The 22,012-nt window shown below is 40.8% G+C and overlaps 1 protein-coding gene across 1 annotated transcript; it reads left to right on the top strand.

Annotated features, from left to right (window-relative positions):
* Positions 1–5,728: 5,728 nt before the first annotated feature.
* HESX1 (HESX homeobox 1) lies at positions 5,729–11,882 on the top strand. Its single transcript, XM_083727098.1, has 4 exons — positions 5,729–6,067; positions 6,277–6,476; positions 6,800–6,901; positions 8,152–11,882. Exons 1-4 carry the CDS (start codon positions 5,878–5,880, stop codon positions 8,248–8,250), a joined length of 591 nt encoding a protein of 196 aa, XP_083583224.1. The 5' UTR covers positions 5,729–5,877; the 3' UTR covers positions 8,251–11,882.
* The last annotated feature ends 10,130 nt before the right edge of the window (positions 11,883–22,012 follow it).

The raw sequence follows: 22,012 nt of genomic DNA, 5'->3' as shown, positions 1-22,012 counted from the left end.
CCTGGGATCTGCAAATTCCAGATGGATTTGAAAATGATGTCCATAGTATTAATAACTGCCAGCTGGTTAACTTGTCTGCACCATTAGGAGGAGGAAGCGTGCTCTGCTTATCCAACATTATGCTTACCTAGCCAACAGAAAAGTGTCTGAGGCCAATCAAAAAGAATTGATCATATATTAGTACTGTTTTTAAAATAAAGTTATACTGACCACTTTTAAGAATACTGTTGTGAGTTTGCCAGGGTCAGTCTGGATGACACCCATGGGTCCCTTCAAACCTATGATCCAGTGTATGTGGGGGTGGAATCTCTGTGAGGAAACCAGTTGAACCTGTTCCTTTGGTAAGGTAATGACAGGCAGTATAATAGTGCCCTTTACATTAGCCATATAGACAAGTGGGGTTAACTCTGCCCCTACTTGGAATCAAGATCACCTTGTAAGGTAGAAGACTGGTAGCCAGATTCTTGTGGGCAAGTTTTGGATGATACTGGAAGCTGAAGAGACAGGTATGTTATGCCCTGTGCTGGACCCAAGCACTGTGGCTTGGAGCTTCCCTGGAACCCAAATGGAGAATTGATATGTTTGTGTGTTAATGCTGTGAGCTGATCTTATGCTTAAATTGTATATATGTGTAAATGCAACCACATATCCTAAAGACACCAAAATCTCTATTGACCTTCATTCCAAGAAAATAGAACCCTAGGTAAGCACAGAAATCCCAGCAGTCTCATTGCTCAGAGACTGGGATACATTCATACAGTATATATAAACCCAAGTCATTATGATAAGAATTACTCCGTTATCAAATATTTACCATGTGTAATACAAACTAACTTAGAAAAAGTAACACCTTTAATGAAATGATTAACTAGCAGTGTAATCTAATGTCTACTCAGAAATAAGCACTACAGTATTGAATTCAGTGGTTCTTACTCCCAGGTAAGTGTATAGAACTGCAGCCTAGGCCATTATGTTTTTTTCCTGGTTTGACCTTTCCCCCTCTTTTTATGTATACTGAGATGGCACTGGCTGGGCTGCCAGATACATCAAAATAGTACATCAAAATAGTCCAATGTTTCTTTTTTAAAAAATTAGGAAATAAATAAAGCATAAATGAAAATTCCAATGTACTGAAGTTACATTACCATCAGAAAACATAATAAGGCTGCATTTGCACTTACTCTCAAGGTGCAACCATGTTTTTTAACCCATTCCAGAGTAAAATACTTTTCTGCGGTAGTGACTGCATGTTTAGGAAGATAAGGGACACTGTCATTAGTTACCCATACTACATCTGCCATTCACTCTTTACATTTTAATAATAATAATGATGATAAATTTTATTTGTACCCCGCCCTCCCTAGCCAAAGCCAGGCTCAGAGTGGCTAACATCATACAAATAACAGTATACATAAAACAGGCATCAATTAATTAAAATACATCTTAAAATTAATTCAGACAAATTAAAATCTGGACAAATGGCAGTTATCAGGTTAAGACAGAGCGGTTAATACTTGCCAGGACCAACTGTTTTCACTGATCATATAAGGACCTGTGAACAGGCTGGGATGCCTCCTTCGCCTAAATCACCATAGAGGTGAGGAACCTCAGGTCAGGTAGGCCAGGTGGAGCCCTCCAGCCTTCTCTATCTGCCTGCAGGACTCTTTCCAGGCCATACCTTCTCCCTAGCTCCTCACCCATGCTCCTCATCCTAGGCTGCACCCCTCACCACCCCTCCTCCTGCTTGCCTAGACTGAATACAGTATAAGAGATACAGTTCACTGGCAAAATTGGAACAAGTATAGCTAGATAGTTACACCTTGTGAGCATTGTTTGAGAGCATTGCTCACTTCAAGAGTCCAACAGATAACAAAGGTTCTACAATAAACATTCAAATACTGTTTTAATTGTAAATGTATTCCCAAAGAAGAGCAGAGTTTGTATACATACTGGATTTTTAAAGTCGAACATGTTTATGGGATGTTTTGCACTGCTGCAGATTGCTTGCTGTCTTTTTCCACATTTCATTGCTGGGTTTCCATCTGGTACGGAACAGAGTGCTCTTATTTCCCTGGGCTGTTGTGCATATCACACTGAACCAAACTTTGGCTGAGCCCGGATGTGTGGCTTGGTTGGAGCTCATACCTAATTTGCTTTTCCCTGGTCCTTTTCAAGCCTGTGCTGAGATAAGCCAAGGATTGGCTTCATGTGCTCTGAACTCAGGCTTGTCTCCAGACAAACTTTGGTTACAGCTCATGGTTAGTCTAAGGTTACCAGTTTTTTCCCAATGAATCCGGGGACATTTTTCAACTTCAATAGGAATGTTAAGATTTTGTCAGGGAATTGATTTGTAAATCCAGGGAATTGATTTGTAAATCCTGGGAAATGGGTACATCTGGTAACCTAAGGTTAGTCTGGAGAGAGCTTAACCACAAACCTGGGTTTGGTCAGCATACTAAGCCAAGGCAGCAAAAAAGGACTTGAAAGGAGCAAAGCAAGCTTCAGTAGTATGCCATAAATAAAGTAATTTATTTCTCTAGTTTTACCTTCCATGGAAGCCATTCTCAGAAAACAAACTATGATAAATGCAAATATTAACTGATTATTAACTCAAAATAATGTAAGCCTATTTTCATAGATTAATTAAACTCTCATTTTTTAATTTCTTTTGAATAAGGAATTAAAGAGACTTTAATGTTTTTAATAACTATAATTTACCTTACCCCCAAAGTTTACACTAAGAAATTGCCAACACTAGATGGCAGCATCATAGAGCTATTATTAATGTTAATGTTGTTCTCAGTACAAACTACTGTAGAACAAAAAGCAATAATTTAACATTCATTTTAAAATAAAAAGTGGCACAAAATGGCACAATGTTATTCCCAACTCGGGGGAATTCTGTGGATATAGCGTATCTTGATTTCAGTGAGGCTTTTGACAAAGTCCTCCATTATATTCTTGCAGAGAAGCTGGCAAAATGTGTGCTGGGCAAGGTGGATTTACAGCTGGTTAAATGACCAAACCCAGAGTGCTCACTAATGGTTATCCTGGGAAAAAGTGACAAGTGGGATGCCACAAGGTTCTGTCCTGGGTCTGTTGTTGTTCAATGTCTATATAAATGACTTGGATGAAGGAATTGAGAGGATGCAGATGACATCAAACTGGGAGGGGTAGCTAATGCCACAGAAGACAGAATCGGAATTCAAAATGACTTTAACAGATTGGGACAAATACAAAACTCTACATATAGGTAGGAAGAACCAGCTGTACAAATTAAGATGAGAGACACCTGGATTTCCAACAGTAAATATTAAAAGGATTTAGAGGTCTTAGACCATAAGCTTAACATGAGCCAACAGTGTGATGCAGCAGCAAATAAACTAATACTATTCTAGGCTGTGTAAACAGAAGTATAATGTCCAGATCACGGGAAGAAATAGTACCACTCTATTCTGCCTTTGTCAGACCACACCTGGAATACTGTTTAGGGAAGCTTTTAATATCTGAAGGACTATTGTATTTTAATATTTTGTTGGAAGCTTCCCAGAGTGGCTGGGGAAACCCATCCAGATGGGCGGGGTATAAATGATCAATTATTTTTTTTAATTATTATTATTTATACTATGTCCAGTTCTGGGTGCCACAATTTAAGAAGCATATTGACAAGCTGGAATGTGCTCAGAGGAGGGTAATCAAGACAATCAGTGGTCTGGAAACTAAGCCTTATGAAGAATGGTTAAGGAGTTGGGTATGTTTAGCTTGGAAAAGAGATTGAGAGGAGATATGATAGCCATCTCAAATATCTAAAGAGCTGTCACAATGAAGATGGAGCAAGCTTGTTTTCTCCTGCTCTGGAGGTAGGACGCAAGCCAATGGATTAAACTGACAAGAAAGGAGATTCCAGCAAAACATCAGGAAGAACTTTCTGACAGTAAGGTTGTGGAGGCCAGAGATGAAATTGACTTTCCCATTCATACTTTATTGGGGGGGGGGGGGAAATAGCCCAAAGACAAACAGTACTGATGCATTTAATAAATGTATTTAACTTCAAACCTTCTTTTATATGCTTTAAAAAGGTAAAGGACCCCTGACAGTTAAGTCCAGTTGCAGACGACTCTGGGGTTGCGGTGTTCTTTTTGCTTTACCGGCCGAGGGAGCTGACGTTTTGTCCGCAGACAGTTTTTCCAGTTCATGTGGCCACCATGACTAAGCCGCTTCTGGCGAAACCAGAGCAACGCATGGAAACGCCGTTTACCTTCCCGCCGGAGTGGTACCTATTTATCTACTTGCATTTTGACATGCTTTCAAACTGCTATGTTGGCAGGAGCAGGGACCAAGCAACGGGAGCTCACCCCATTGTGGGGATTCGAACCGCCGACCTTCCGATCGGCAATCCCTAGGCTCAGTGGTTTAGACCACAGCGCCACCCACGTTTTTGCTTTAGTTCATTTTAAAAATTAGGATAGCAAAACTAATTATTTATGATACTGTACCTAAATTCCAATTGACTTAGCACATAAAAGCAATTGACTTAGCACATAAAAAACAAGGTTGGGCAGTGTATATGGAGGTCCTGGGCTACCCAGATGACAAGACCCCCACCCAGCTTCACTGATGTGGTCACTGGCAGAGGAAGAGGAGTGCGGGGGGAGCACACCACCCCCGGCAGTGTGATCCCGGTGGGGTGCCATCGCGGCTGCCCCCCTGTCCACTCTGGGTGCCACGCCCCTGTGGGTGGCGCGCCATGCCTCCAGGATGTGCATGAAGCTCCACCACTGGATGTGGTCCAAAGGAAAGCAGAACAATATGTTTGGCACCAGCTTGACTGCAGGAGTTGCCAGAAGGAGTCATACAAGACACCATCCATAACAGATTCTGATATAAAAAGGTGTACTTTGCAACTTGGAGTAGACCCACTGAAATTAATGGAAAATTACTTAACTGATTCCAGTGGGTATACTATGAGACTGACTAAACTTAAATACTCCCACCCTCGCAAGCAACAGTAGCATACAGGGTACAATCCTGCTATTTTAAAACAAAAGGTTCCTCTGCTATTGATTTCACTGGGATTGTTCTCCAAAGTTTTGTACAAGTATTTGTTGGGCTCCTCTTAGAATATCAGCATAAAATTACATCAGCATAATACAAGTGCTGGGGGCTGGGGAGAAGCAAACAAATTTCTACCTTTTCAAACTACTTAGTTCAACAATTCCTGTTAACTAATCCATGCTCTTGGAAGACAATTACACTGAGCTCTGACAACATTGCCAACCCATTGCAGTGTGCCTTATGCCAAACACCATTGTTATATTATTGACCATGTTCACTATTACATATGCATATGAAAAAACAGAAGCTTTTTCATCAGGATTACCCTAATAGCATTAAGAGATTATTTTTAAAATTTCATTGGAAGAAAATTCACTTAAATGAGATTACTTATTACTTGACTGGTTTCCTATCATGCTGTTATGTTTAGGTAAGTGGAGTCCATTAGAATGCTATTTTTTTAAAGGAACCTGATTTTATACATTAATGATTTCAAATAAAAGAGAAGTGCTATATTTGTGCGCTGGTTCTTTTGAGAAAGTTAAGTCTGATGCTCTGGTTAGACGAGATAACACTTTTTGTCCCTCTTGGTGCCCCCCCTGGTGTCACCATTAGTTGCTAATTACTTGCAAACAAATAAACAATTAACTCCTCGTGCCTCTTGGTGGGAGAATCTTCATTGACATGCTAAAACTTTCTAATAAAAGATTTTAATTAATGACGTGGCGAATCCAACCCCCTTGTCAACAAAGCTATAAGGAGGAACTGGGAAAGAAAAACCTGAACTATGGTGCATTTGGTACCTAGGCTGACAGTACAAGAATGGCAAGCAAATCACTCTGTCCTCTTAATGCAACTTCTCACAACCATCAGGACAAATCCAATCTTGGGGAAAGCAAAAAGACATCTTGTTCATTTTCCATTGAAAGCATTTTGGGGTTAGAGCGGAAAAAAGATGGCATAACTGCTGCACAGCCACACAGGCCATGGATGGATAAATGCAGTGATTTAGGTAAGAGGGAAATCTTCATTTCTGTTTTCTTAACTTTTTAACCTGAGTTCAGGACTTTAAAAAATATAATTAACAAGCAGTGTGCATCCATTAAATAAGCTGTAAAGAAAAAAAATCAGGTTGTTATCTTTCAGTTTTGTCTTTCTTAGGTTTGAAACGTATAACCCAACATTTCATGGTATTAAAACACTGCATTTGTGACTTTGCAGGAGAGGATTGCAACCCTTGTCTACGGTTTCCTGCCATTTCCTATGCAATCCCATTGTTTAATGCGATCAGCTACCCAGAGGCAGAAGAAAGGGTTCGGAAATGTGAAAACTATTTTGCAGTCAATGAAAAGCTTTCTTACAAAAGGGAATTGAGTTGGTACAGAGGTAGGAGGCCAAGAACTGCATTCACTCGAAGCCAGGTAGGGATTGAGTACATTTAACCTATTCATAAATCTAAGAATGGATGTTTTGCTTGGGGCATTGTTTAGTAAGAGGGTATTTATTAGCAAGAATCCAGAAATGCCTGTTTCACAAAAGTCTGTACAATCATTCATTTACTGAATAAAAATACGTATAGATGTTAACATGTAATCATCAGAGTTGTTCAAAATAGCTTAGTTGATTACTGTTGATTTGTACTTAAGTTTAGAATCTGAGCTCAGTTTTTATCAGGCGATTCAACTTTATTTTTTGCTGCAGTGGACAATAAATAAATAATAGTGTTTCTCTTTATTCTCCTTAGATTGAAGTACTGGAAAATGTTTTCAGAGTGAACTCTTACCCTGGGATTGATGTTAGAGAAGAACTAGCTCAAAAATTAGATTTAGATGAAGACAGAATCCAGGTAACTTTTGAATAGCATTATTTGAATCTTTCTGTGATCATGTCTGTATGTCTGCTTAGCAGATCTCGCAGTGGTTGGAAATAAAAATGAACTGCAGAGATTCTGACTCCTACTGTTTTGGGATTGCCTTTGGAGCACTTTATGGGAGAAAACCGGACACCGCATATATTTGCACTCCCTAACTCCACATATATTTGCCTAAATATAAACTTACTACGAAAGAAATGCATTTTATTTAACCCGAAAGCATGTATGTTGCCAGGATTTAAGACTTGGAAGTGTGATTGATATCTTGATTGTATAGTGAGAGGTAACTCATACAGAATTCAATGATCTTTACTCCCAAGTAAGTGTGCTTAGGATTGCAAGAGAATGTAAAATTATGATTATATTAGGAATTTATATCAGCAAAAACTAAGGCTACAATTCTAAGCATGCTTGCCAGGGAGTAGGCTCCATTGAACACAGTGGGGCTTACTTCTGAGTAAACATGCATGGGATTGGGTGCTGTACGTTTTTCAAACTTTTGTTTAGGTGGAATGAGAAACTTAAAATAGGATTTGTTATAACTACAAAATGATGAAAGTGCATTTAGCAATCTGAGACTTATTATCCAACATTTGATTTAAAATTCCACATAGTTTTAAACAACTTTCTTTTATCTGCCTTCAAGCAGACTGAAGTTAGGTCTTACTAAGTAGACACAATTTGTATTTTCTAACCTGGTTGCAACTTGTTTTGGATGCTGTTCAGAATACTTTCTGACTCTGCTTCAGGTGCTGATGATGGACTTTTATCTTTGTTTTAACTGCATCATTTAATGCTTTAAAAGTCAGGTCTCTTTTTTGGACTGCAGTGGATGACCAAGCATCCACAGCCAGCACTTTCTAGTAGCTTAGAAGTCTGGATAGATCCGCATCAGAGACTGTGACAGTCTGATTTCCTAAAACCAATCACCAAATGCAGCCATTCCACAAGTTTTCTTCTCTCATTTATCTACAAAGTGTTCATTTCAATCTAGCACCCAGATTGGGTATGTCATAGCTCAAAGAACATAAGGAGAGCCCTGCTGCATCAGGTCAAAGGCCCATCTGTTCCACCATCCTATTCTCACAGTGGCAATATTTTATGTTAATATGTGGTTGTATACTGAGGCTTCATTTTCCAACATAGCCCTTTCCTTTAAGTGGTGCTATGAAGATGGTTGATCTGTAACAAGCGTACCTTTTTTTTCTTTTGAACAATTTCAGATCTGGTTCCAGAATCGCCGGGCAAAGCTGAAGAGATCCCACAGAGAATCTCAGTTTCTAATGGTGAAAAACAATTTATCTCAAAACATGATAAAATAATAGAATCAACCACCCAATACACTAGTGTATTGCTGAAGCGTGATGTGAAGCGTTCATAAACTGCAAACTCTTATCGAGGAATTATAACGTTACAAATTTGCTTGGATGTTAGTCAACTAGTTCTGAAAGAGAAGAATGATTTTGCGAAGGAAAATAAATGGTGATCAAAGATGGGGAACCTGCGGCTCTCCAGATGTTATGGGACCCCAACTCCCATCAGCCTCAGCTAGCATGGCTAGTGATCAGGCATGATGGGACTTAGAGCCCAACAACATCTGGAGGGCCACAGGTTCTCTATCCCTGTAAATACTATTGTAGTAATATTCCTATTACTAAGGGGGGGGGGGACATTTTCTCTAACGGCTTAATAGCTTATTTTCAGGGGAAAGGTGGGGGGGAAGCTATTTTTGCAGATAACTAACCAAAGGAGGTAGTGATGCATCATTGTAAATTGTGAGGACTAAACATACAATGGGGCGGAGAAGCTGTGACTTCCCAGATATTGTTGGACTCCCAACTCTCATCATCCCCAGCCAGCGTGACCGATGGTCAGGCATAATGGGACATTGAGACCAAGATCTGGAGGGCTACATACATCAAGGAGGCTTTGCATAAAATTGTGTAGCTCAGTTTTCCCTGCAGCTGTGTCTCTGGCCCTCAGGAAGCTGTGTATGTATGGGGCCTGCACAATAAAATCCAAAGGATCCACATGAGAAGCTAAGTACAGATAGCTGCAGGGAATCCTGTTCTGGCAGAAGCATTTCTCTCTGTAAGATTTGAATCTTTTGTGCTATATTTCCCATGATCCAGAGATGTGCAAATGTTTATTGGGTAATGGTGGCTATTGACTTAAAAAAAGCCTTTTGCCGGGATGTTATGCAGCAAAAGTATACGGGGCATCCCACTTTGTGTGTATGTGTCTCTGCTCGGTGGGAACTTCATGAAAAGAAGAAAATGACATTCACATATGAAACCAAGATATATCATATTATGGGAATCTTTGCAAGATCAATCCCTGGGGAGGGAGAGTGAGCATTTTGTACCTTCCCACTTTCCTCAGGAAACAGGTTGCTCCTGCGATGATCCCTTTGTTGGCTTTTTGGAACCATTTCAGCTCAGTGTGTATCTATGCCAAGATTTGCCAGTCTGCAATAACTACAACCCAGCTGATCTTTCAGAGGGTGCAGAGGCAGTACGTGTCCCATCATTCTCAGAACTCTGAGCTATATCATAAATACTCTGGCTATATCATAAATACCTGCTTCCCTCCCCACATCTTTTAGAAACCATGTTGTTTGTATTTTATACTGTAGCAGATGCATTGCCTGTTAAGTTTCCAGGAGAGTTTAAAGTGCTGATATTGACCTTTAAACAGTTCAGGACAAAGTTATTTGAAGGACTCTGTCCACCTGTACCCAAAATAAGTTTCCTGGTCCTTAAGATTAGAATGTAAGATTTTTAAAAGATTTTAAAAATATTAAAGAACATTAAAAGAAAGAAAGAACAGATAAGATAGGAATAGAAGCCCACAAAAAAGTAAAGTATTTAGGTATATGGTTAACAGCAAAAAATATTAACATACATAAGGATATGTAAATGTTTGGCTAGAAGTTAAAAGAAGTCTTGAAATATGGAACAGGATGAATCTATCCCTTTTAGGAAGGATCGCAGCAGTAAAAATGAATGTGCTTCCAAGAATGTTATTTCTTTTTCAAACAATACCAATAATAGCAGCGACTGCATGCTTCAAAGAATGGCAAAAATAAATTTCAAGATTTGTCTGGAATGGGGAAAAACCGAGGATCAAAAATAAGATACTTACAGATGTGAGAGAGGTGGTTTCTCACTTCCAGACTTAAAATTGTATTACGAAGCTGCAATCCTAATATGGATCCAAGATTGGATCAACCTTGACAGAGAAGAGATAACAGACTTGGAAGGACATGACAATAGGTTTGGATGGCATGCCTATCTATGGTACGGAAAAAACAAAAATCCATAAAGGATTCCACAATCATATAATAAGAAGAGTGTTGTTCAAAGTATGGGACAAATATAAAGAACTATTAGAACCCAAAACACCTTGGTGGTTATCACCTATTAGGCATTATCACTAAAACATTGGGGGAAAAGGGAGACTGGCCGACAGATAGAGAATTGTTAGTAGAATAGGAAGGGAAACTAGAATTGAAAGAATATGAGGAAATAAAGGAACATCTTCAAAGTTGATTGCATCATAGGCAGCTAAAATATATTTTTTAAGAGGACAATAAGAAAGGCTTTTTATACACGGTTTCTAAATTCCAAAAGGAAGTAATAGAACTCAAAATTATTAAAGAAAATCTATAACATCCTTTTGGAATGGGAAACGAAAGATGAGGAAGTGAAATCAGTAATGATCAAATGGGCGCAAGACATAGGCCACAATATACAATTTGAAGATTGGATAAAACTTTGGAAAGTAAATCTGAAATTTACAGACTGTATATTGTTAAAGGAAAATTGCATGAAGATGCTGTATAGATGGTACATCTCACCGGTGAAATTGGCCAAAATATATAAAAATGAACAGAGGGAATGTTGGAGGCGCAAAGAGGTTGAAGGGACTTTTTATCATATGTGGTGGGATTGTAAAAATGTTAAGGTATATTGGGAAATGATCTACAACGAATTTAAAAAAATGTTTAAAATAACATTTGTTAATTAACTAGAAGCCTTCCTGCTGGGTATATTAGGACAAGACCTGCCAAAAGAGAAAAGGACATTATTTATGTATGCGGCGGCGGCAAGAATACTACTAGCACAGAATTGGAAGACTGGAGAAATTCCAACAAAAGAACAATGGCAAGAAAAACTGATGAGCTATGCGAAATTGGCAAAGCTGAAACACAGACTTCAGGAAAAGGACAATAGAGATTTTGAAAAAGAGTGGGAACTTTTTATATTATATTTGCAGAAACAAAGAAAGAATATTGCTCTGACGGTAGGATTTAAATAAACATTCACAACTTTATGGATAGAGAATAGATAATGTAATAAAAGGAAAAATATGATATTTGTAGAAAATAGCAGAATATACTAATGAGGTTAATAAATCAGAAATGGAAGTTGAGGGAAGTCCAAAAGGGTGGAGGGAGAGATGTTTATGTAAGCTGTATGTTATAAGTATATTTGTAACTAAAGAAAAGGAAATTAATAAATAATAATAATAAAGATTAGAAAGGCTTTGTTCACATGGCCACTGTCAATAAGATCTCTTAGACTGGCAAACACTAGGGGCATGGGCTTTTCAGTGGTAGCGCCATATTTGTGGAATTCACTCCTGAGGGAACTGATGTCTGGCCCTATTTGTGTTAGCTTTAAAACCTCCTTTATTTCAATTTGTTTTAATAAGGCGAGGGCCTGAGTACCTAACTGTTAAATTGTTGTGTTGTTGTTGTTTAAAAATCTGTTTTATCTGGATTGCTGTACTGGGTTATATTGTATTCTAGAACTGCTGTTTTTAGTTTTTGAAATTGTAATGAGATGTTTTAGTTGTATTTTATGGTTTAAAATGTTTAAGTGAACCACCTTGGGAGGCCTTTACCACGAAGGTGACGTATAACTTTGGAAAATAAATAAATAATGCCCAATATGTTGAGGGTGCTATTTTGCTAGGGGGCATCTAAAGAAATCTGCCAGAAATCTGTAGCCAGATGAAAACAACTTGGAAACTTGTACTGGTTCAAAATGCAGCAGCCCATTTGCCTTTAAACGCCATACAACTCCCATTCTGAAACAGTTGCGTTGGTTGCTAGTTCATTTCTGAATTCAATTTAAATTACTTAGGTCCCAAATATCTGAGTCTGCTTCTTTCCCTATAGGCTCTCTCGGGCTTTAAGAGCAGCAGAAAAGGGTCTCTTGATGCTAGCTCTGCAGATTTCAGAAGTTGGGGATTGGGTGGCCCAGTAGAAGGCATTCTCTGTGGCAACTCCTGAATTGTGGAACTGCCCACAGAGGTGCAGGTGAATGCTAGAGACATACCTCTTTGCCCTGATCTTTGGCAGATGTGTGTTTTTAGGACCTACCCTATTCCTGTGACTCTAAAGGTAAAGGTAAAGGTAAAGGGACCCCTGACCATTAGGTCCAGTCGTGGCCGACTCTGGGGTTGCGGTGCTCATCTCGCTTTATTGACCGAGGGAGCCGGCGTACAGCTTCCAGGTCATGTGGCCAGCATGACTAAGCCGCTTCTGGTGTGGAAACGCCGTTTACCTTTCCGCCGGAGCGGTACCCATTTATCTACTTGCACTTTGACGTGCTTTCGAACAGCTAGGTTGGCAGGAGCAGGGACCAAGCAACAGGAGCTAACCACGTCGCAGGGATTCGAACCCCCGACCTTCTGACCAGCAAGTCCTAGGCTCTGTGGTTTAACCCACAGCGCCACCCACATCCCTTCCTGTGATGTAAGTATTCTTAATACTGAACTTTAAATTGTTGTAACCCGTTTGGGACCTGCTGGTGAAGGCTGGTTAATTCTTTTAATATAGTTATGATAATGGTAACAATAGATAAACTACCGTATTTCAAAACTGCTTTATGTTTACACTGTAGACATACACTAATGAAAAGCTGGTCTTTCCTTACACGAAAACGGCAGTCTGTTCACAGATGCCACCATACCTTTAAAGCACATACCTCCTGCCCCCCTGCAAGAATACAAGAAACTAGTTTACCCCTCACCTGTAGTGTCTTTCCTGGCTTCCTAACACTGCAGGTTGCTGCTGCTTAGCAAGGGGAGGGGCAAGGTGTGTGAGGAGTTTGGTGCAGGGCAGCACATGGTGGCAGAAGCATTGGATTGGCTCCAGGAGAACCTCAGTGTCCCAGCCATACTGCCTCACTGGCTGCTGCTGCCCATCACAAAGCTACAATTACTGTCACCCTTGACAAACACTTTCCTTGGGGAATTATTGGGCAGCGGATGTGCTTCAAATGTACTTCAAAAGTTATGGTGTGCAATCTGCTCCTCTCAACTCTATGTTCTTGGATTCTAAGCTGCTCCTCTGTTCATGCAAAATGGAGGAGATGAATTTCGACCGCTTCCTCCTGCAGCTTCTACAGGCACCAAATCCCTCACCAGTCTCAACTGTCCAGAATCAGATTTGCAGGGGAAGGGGCAGATAGGAAAGCCCCATTCTGTTAACCTTTATTCTGTTCCTATAAGCGAAGTTCTGATCCAAGCCACTGAGTCATGATTTTTCATATGCAGGGACTACTGCAAAGTGCACAGTGGAGAAGCCATATTGAATCCTTATGTGGCTTTCTCTTTAGCCATGTGAAGTGGCAGTCTTTCTGTGTTTTCCTGAAAAGGATTACAGAACAGGTCTACTTGTTTAAAATTCTCTTTCAAGGTTGTTAATCATTGTTCCGATATAAATAAATAGTCTATAGCATCATATAGTTGGTATTTAAAAGTAACGGGAGGGATTCATAAAGTAAAACATCATCTTTCTAAACAAATGCAACTAGTAGGATCACATTCTGAAAGGACTGGGAGTGGGGAAATATGCTGACTGTAATTTTTGCATCTCATTGCCATTCAACTCTCATTTTACAAAATTCTCCTTTATATATTTTTCAGCTAAGATTTCACTTTATGCTTTGGATAAGGTGGGCTTGAGCCCACAAATATTTATGCCATAATAAGTTTGTTAATCTTTAAAGAGCCGCAAGGCTCTTTGATTGGTTATTTTCCCAAATGAAATCCAGGATCCAGTATACGTGGAACAAATGCAAAGTACTTTTCCATTGGCTTAACAAACTTTTAATGAGCTGCTCTAATACAAGGAAATGTTACACTTAACAAGGATTTCTGAAGTTTATTTTACTTACTCTGACAAAAGGCATACTGAACAAAAGATTTGCAAACACCCTCATTTTGCTCATCCTCCCCTTTCTGTACCTGTGTCATTAAATGCCACTAATTTGAGATCTTTGTGATTCATAATCTCCAAACCAGGGTTGTTTAGGAAATCAATAGATGCAGCTAATGTTATTATTCAGTGGATTAACTCACTGTTTCCTTAATCATTGTCTTGTTAATCTTATTTGCTTTTTTCTCTCCATTCTATAGTACTGATTATTTTGTAATTGGATCAATGTCTCAAAAGCCTCATTTACTTCTGGCAAAAAAGTTTGGAAAATGCCAAAACAGCACTGTAAACAGTGTAAATTAACTTCTGACTATGAAAAGAGTGTCTTCAATGATCACCAAGCAGAACAAATGCCATCTCCACTTACCAGTGAGATCTACATTTTTCATGTAACTACTGGACTGTAATGGAGTAATTGGAAATCTATAGTAGCATGACAATGACCTTAACCCGGGTTCCTGGGAAGGAGAGACTGAGATTTATAACATTGTTTTGGTGTAAATCCCATGTTACTCAAGAGGCATTACTTCCAAGTATAACTGCCTATGGTCAGTCTCCATAACTGCAGCCCTTAACCAGTTCCTTACACTGTCTGACCACAGATGTGGGAGTAAGAAAAAGTATACAGAGCTGCGCAAACTGGGTACTTTTTAAAATTTAATTTGGAATGCCCCACAGTAGGTAAAATGGATTCCCAGTAGTACTGAAGTAATTTTCAAATGAGCTCTTGGAAAGTATTGAGCACAGTTGCCTAGCATAGCTGGCGTAAAGTTTGCATTCCATTTTCACCCTCTGCAGAATGACCTCTGCATGAGTAATAGAAAACAAATCACTACACTTGGCAAAATTACAAAACGCAGTAAATTGAATTCCTCCTAATCTCTGTGGTGGCAGGGCACTTGCTCTTGGCAGTGAGATACTGGAGTGCCAGCATTATAAGCACTACATTTAACTGTGGGCCTATTCACTTGATGTTTTACAAGAAGAAAGCTCAACTCGGTACAAGTCTCAGACAGGTCCCAGCACCAGAGTGAAAGGACGACTTGTCTCCTTGGACTAGACAGAGAGAACCTAATAGTGTGTCCTGTGATCTCTAACTTTTGCTCATTAGAGCAGCGGAGCTGGTTGCTTTAGTTATAAGCATTTAAAAATACAATAAATTAACTGTGTTTGTTTTCCTTTGGCACAAGGTCTGATCAGCTCCATTTCACTGATTGTAACCATCTTGCCTGCTTTATCTAGTATACCATGATAAGGGTTGTTGTGTGTTTAAGATGGTGTTTGTATTACATAGCAGGCTTTCATTGGAATGCATATATATGCCTCGTTTTCCTGGAATTTCTAGATTTTCATAGTGATCTGTACAATTTGTGAAGAATACAGTTATTAACTGTATGATGCACAAATGTGATTTTAAATCACATCATCAGAATGTATTTCCCACTTCTACCTGCTCACTACACTCTTCTGCTGATTTTTCCTGTGCGCTCTCTCTCTTTCTCTCCCCATAAGCTTCACATCTCTTAATAGTCTTAATAACTGTGATGGTAAAGTCATTTCCCAGGGTACCCCTGTCTGCATAGTGTTTGTTTTTTAGAATGGTTTTATCTGCCTTAACTCCACTTTTCTAGGAGTCATATTTTATAGGAAAATGTGAACACGAACACCAGTCTTCCGTTGTTTATGTATGTTGTCTTTTGGGAGTTTATTTAGCTCTTGTATTGAATTGCTTAACACTGCTCAGTTGAGATGCGATTTATATAGAAGATGCCAAATCCTGAAAAATTTGATAAGAAAAATCTTGGCTAGCATAGAACAGGGCAATATAGTAGCTACACCAACAAGATAGTGATCAAGGCCCTTCATCTCACAATTCTATTAAAATGGAGATGTAGGCAGCACCAAAAAGAGAACAAAGGGGGACACATTTGCATAAAAACTGTATGTGTTAATGTATACATATCAATGCAAATTTAGAAGTAATTGCTGTCATTTAAATAGAAATGTAGCACATCTCACTAGGAGAATTGTGTCCCTGCTCAGTCTAGTGCCCAAGGGCTAATTCTTGTTGGGAAACTTTCCCTCCCTCCCTGCCTCCCTCCCAATCATGGTTTAAACTGGACTTGGACCAGACAGCCCTTCAAGTAGTGGACTATCATTCCTGGAGTAGGGCACATGGCCACATGAAATCCTATACATATTTACTCAGAAGTAAGTCCCCTTTGTTCCAAGAGGCTTTTATTCCTAGGGTGGCCCTGTGGTCTAAACCACTGAGCCTCTTGGGCTTGCCGAAGACGGGCAGTTCGAATCCCCGCAACAGGGTGAGCTCCCATTGCTTTGTCCCAGCTCCTGCCAACCTAGCAGTTCGAAAGCACACCAGTGCAGGTAGATAAATAGGTAGCACTGCTGTGGGAAGGTAAATGGCATTTCAGTGCACTCTGGTTTCCGTCACAGGGTTCCGTTGCGCCAGAAGCGGTTTAGTTATGCTGGCCACATGACCCCGAAAGCTGGCTATGGACAAATGCTGGCTCCCTTTGCCTGAAAGCGATATGAGTGCCTCACCCCATAGTCACCTTTGACTGGACTTAAACGTCCAGCAGTCCTTTACCTTTTACCTTACTCCTAGGTAGGCGTGAGTACTGCTGCAGTCTCATTCTCACAAACAGCAGATGAAGTAGTAAACTGATTTCCGGTTTGTACCTTTTCAGTTTACGGTTGGGGCCCCCAAAAGTGCCCTGCACCCAGAAGGTGAAATGTCAGGGGAAAGTCTAGGCTAGAACACTTTCCCCCTGACATCTCACACTTGCAGTCTGAAGTGCCCCTGAAACAGGTTTACCTCATCTATTTGTGAGGACTACGCCCAAGTGGGGACATGAAATCCAAACCAAACTTTCTAACCACTGCCTAACACTTCCCCCATGAGGGAAACTGTTGAGCACCATGTATTGTCTCCAAAGGAGCTGCTGCTGAATTTGTTCAACATTTTTGGTGTCTTCTCAGCATCTCACAAATACCACAGCAAAGTTTGGGTTTTGTGTGTCATGAACCCCCTCTGGTGGCACCATGTAGACTTGCAGTTTTAAACTAGTCAAAAGAAAACCTTGGTGACCCCAAGTTTGACAAGGCCTGTTTTACAAGGTTAGAAAGCCAGCAGACAGTAATAATCAATATTCTATGTGGCTTAAGGTGAAAACAGTTTGCTGAAAACAGGAACACTATAATGTTATGATATGAGATAATTGCACACTATGTTAATCACAGCAGACAGAATAATACAACTTAAAAGCTTTGAAAAATGCAAATTCAGATGAGGGCAATACCGTTATGAGCCCAACCCAAATGTCATAAAATTGTCCCAGAAATCTTCATCAAGCCTTACAAGAAAAAAGAAAGAAAAAGCTCAAGGGGCAGGAAGGGAAAGATTTAAGCTGGGTATTGTTAGCCAAGCTGTCTATGTCTGCATCCAGTAAGTTTTAGATGGTGTTTGGGAGGAGCCACTTTCAGGTGCTTGCCAATTTCATGTTGCACAGAGGCCCCGTGGGAAGAACAAAAATCATATCCACTGTGTATTATTGCCCTGATATGGGTGCCAGAATAATAGGGCTAAGTCATACAGTTGCATGAGCCTAGGCTGACTTAGGACCAAAGTAGACCTGACTACATTATTGGCTCTTGCATACTTCGTGGTTGTTTACCAAATAGCTGCAAGGGTGGGAATCTAGATTGGGACTGTTGTTGATGTTGACTGGGACTTCTTGTAGGCAAAGCACGTTCTGTAACACTGACCTATGCCCTTAACCACTCCTGATCCAGATCACCCATCTACACACCCAAGCACACACATGTTTAACATCACTTCTAGTTTGGCTCTGAAACATCTGACAGAGTCAAACCTTTGGTTTCTCTAGTCAAATACTATTTGCTGTGCCTGACATTGACTTTCAAGCCTCAGGCAAAAAAAATTCCCAGCCCTTCTACCTGAGGTGCTTTTTAACAGGAGATGCCAGGGATTCAACCTAAAATGTTATGCATGCAAAACATGTACTCAAGTCTGTCCACTGAACTGCAGCCTTTGAAAGCAAAGCGCTCTACTGAATTCCACATGGATCAGGGTTTGGCAAAGGCAGTTGACTACAACCACAGCTTCTTAATTTGGCTTTCATACAATGAACTAATTCAGCCAAGAGCACAGCACCTAAGGCTGTTTCAAAATCAGAGCTGTCATGGGGGGAAATATAGGTCCTGACTTAACCAGTAGCATTGTTTTGTTCTGTGTACATAGGATTACTTGAGATTAAAAGTAATGGCATGTTTTCTTCTACAAAGCCTTCAGAACAAAAAAATATATGGGAAACTGTTAGGACATTGTTTCCCACCCTTGAGTTGCCAGCTGTTTTTGGACTACGACTCCTATGACCCCTAGCTAGCAAGACCAGTGGTCAGGGATGATGGGAAATGTAATCCAAAAACAGCTGGAGACCAAAGGTTAGGGTAAAGGAAAAGCTGAGGAGGACACGGAAAATCCCTAAGGGGAATTTTTGGAGGTTACATTTTCAGAGCTGGAGGAAGCTTGTGAGTGGATGGGAGTGGAGAGGTGAAGAAAACAAAAGGAATAAGCCTTTTGTGAACAATCCCAATTCAAAGTGCTGGATTTAACCTATAAAACTAATAGGCAACCAGTGCAATCAGGCCAGGATTGGTATTATATGCTGTCTTGCCCCAGTGGCCACCAGCTGAAGTCTCTGAAGTGTCTCCAGAGGCAGCCCCATGTATAATGCTTTGCAGTAATCTAACATAGAGGTTGCCAGGGCAAAGATGACAGAAGTTAGGCCTTCCCTGTTCAGATAGGGACACAGCTGGGTCACCAGCCAAAGCTGATGGAAAGCACTCTGCACCACTGAGCCACCTCAGCCTCCAGGAACAGCAATGGATCAGAAAGACCTCTGAGTCAAGTACCGGTACCTGCTCCTTTAGAGGGAGTATGACCCTATGAAGAGCAGGCAACCTCCCATTCACCAGTCTAGGGAGGTGCCTGCTAATAGTGCCTCAGTCTTATCTCGATTGAGCTTCTGTTTGTTTACTCTCATCCTGTCCATTACTGAGGCAAAACCATCGGTCCAGCAAATCCACTACCACATCTGCAGATGTAAAGGAGAAGCTCCGGAAACAACCATCCAAGTCGGACCAGAACCATCGCAATGCAGAGCCGCCACCCCCAACCCAGACAGCCACTTCAGGAGGATACCATGTTACTGAAAGCAGCTGAGGGCCAAGAAGAGTTTATTCCTCTAGAGGGCAATCTTTGTGCATCTTTACCCCCTTGTCCTATGCTTCAGATTTCCTTCAGGAAGGCTGAGCTGTGACTCCATCAGGATACTCCAGTGGTTTTCAACCAGTGTGCTGTGGCACCCTGGGGTGCCTTGAATGATGGTCAGGGGTGCCACGGGCAACACTGGCCTCTGTCCCTTTTTCCTTCCCTCCCTCTGATGCCCTCTCATGTCTCTGCCTCTCAAAGGCTTGCACAGCTGTTTGTTGCAGCAGCCCTGGCTACAAGCTCCCCAGGTGAATGAAGCCTCTAGGGCTGGCCAGGGGGTGTTCCCCAGGGCCCTGTGGGGCAGTATGAGGATGCACCTCTCTTTGGGGCAGGGGAAGCAGCTCAGAGACTAGGGGCAGCTCCAGCAGCTTCCTGAAGGACTCCCAAGGAGAGGTGAGAAGAGAGGAGGCTGAGGGAATACTTCACAAGGGAGGGTGTTTGAAAAGGGGTGAGGGACTGCCAGCTCTGCAGGCACGGGGTGACACAACTGGGCTCCTGAGCCCCACAGGGGTGCCACAGAAAGAATGTGGTTGCTCAAGGGAGCCATGGACTCAAAAAGGTTGAAAACCTCTGGGATACCCTTTAGTCAGACCTCAAAGAAAGAGAGAGAAGGTTTTTAAAACCAAGCTATTACATATGGCAAGAAAAAAGGACATGCTGGGAAATATTCATCTTCAGTGGCCAAACACTGCAAACAAATGATGTGCAGTTACAGTTACCATGTGGAGCAATTTAAAGCAACCCAGTATGTAAACCAGCCCTTAATTAAGTTTATACAACAATTATTGACAGCTAAAAAGCCATGTAATGCCATTTCCGTTTCATTCTTCCACAAAGAATCTTCCACCCCCCCCACTGCTCTCCACTATCCAAAATACTTTCACCAGTACAAATCTGCTCCCACACTGTACATTCACAGGTAAGTGTTATCATGGGGGGTGGGGGAGGCAAAGAAATATCATCAAATGATCACTCATTCTCTTAACCAGTGGTTCTCAAACTTTTTCTCTGGGCCACACTTTCAGAATAAAATTTGCTCATGTCACATGAAACATTTTATTTAAAAGAAATACACTGTAAAACAAAAACAATCAATTCCTAGCTGTGCTTGATTTATAACGTAGAACATAATATAATTATGATATGATAACGAGACATCCAGAAAGTATAAAACAATGCAGCTACAAAAAAAGATGAATCCTTCCCCCAAAATAATTATAAACGAACCTCTTACCTGCAAGTATAGGGCAGAATGTAAATTTAATAAATAAATAAAAATATGTCCCCTAAGTATGTATATAAACTCAATTATTTGATAGCCCTGTAAAGATGCAACCCTAGAGACATTAATTTGGAATGATTCCCCCTGAACTTCATGCCAAGGGTGTGTACACATATTTGATTTCTGCGTGCAGGGAATGTATCCATGGGGAAATTCTACATGCAGGGAATATAGGGGCGTGGATGGGTGTATGTGAACACATGGAAGCCAGTTATCTGCCAAATTAAAGTGGCGCTGTGGGTTAAACCACAGAGCCTAGGACTTGCTGATCAGAAGGTCGCGGTTCAAATCCCCGTGACGGGGTGAGCTCCCGTTGCTTGGTCCCTGCTCCTGCCAACCTAGCAGTTCAAAAGCACAACAAAGTGCAAGTAGATAAATAGGTACCGCTCCGGCGGGAAGGTAAACGGCGTTTCCGTGTGCTGCTCTGGTTCGCCAGAAGAGGCTTAGTCATGCCGGCCACATGACCCAGAAGCTGTACGCCGGGTCCCTCAGCCAATAAAGCGAGATGAGCGCCGCAACCCCAGAGTGGGTCACGACTGGACCTAATGGTCAGGGGTCCCTTTACCTTTAAGCCCAGCCCAAATATTGGGGGGGGGGGCTGAAGACATAATCATCAACCTGATGGCCACTGCCATTTCAAATATGTAGATAGTTGCTATAGTTCTCTATAAGTGCAGGTGAGCATCCCAAAATAAGCTTTTGATAAATCTTTGTTGTCAGCAAAGCTTTTATCAACCCCACCCTTTCCAGACAGATATAATCACCACCCATTAGTGAAATCCACAAAAGCTCTCTTTTTGTGTTCAAAGTGACTGCTCTTCCTTTTCAAGTACATGTTGGTGCAATGGACAGGTGCTTGTGGATTTCCCTAGTAGAATAGCACCTTTACAGCATAACTGTAGTAAACTTAATTTTTGAAAGATGGATACATGTGTTAGATTATATTGAAGTGTGGAGATTTTATTTGCTATGATTTGGAACTACATATGTTCTGCTTCAGATACCAAGAAACTATAATACACCCTTCTGTGGAAGAGCTGTTTAATTTAATTTAAGTATTTATTTAAAAGAAAGAAAGAAGATTACAGAAAGGGCACCTCCAGTTGGAGCACTTCCATTTAACAGGTAAGTGGCCTATGTTCATTTCCCTACATGTAGAAAGTTAGTATGACAGGTAAGAAGAGCCATAACTGACCTCCCCCCCCCCGCCCAATAAAATATTCTGGCTTTGTTGGTGTGGTACACACCCTTGACAAT

The sequence above is a fragment of the Podarcis gaigeae genome (genome assembly GCF_964106915.1).
Source record: "Podarcis gaigeae genome assembly, chromosome: 2".
Lineage (NCBI taxonomy): Eukaryota > Metazoa > Chordata > Lepidosauria > Squamata > Lacertidae > Podarcis > Podarcis gaigeae.
The sequence above is the reverse complement of the archived record's forward strand: the minus strand, read 5'-3'. Positions and strand labels throughout refer to the sequence as shown.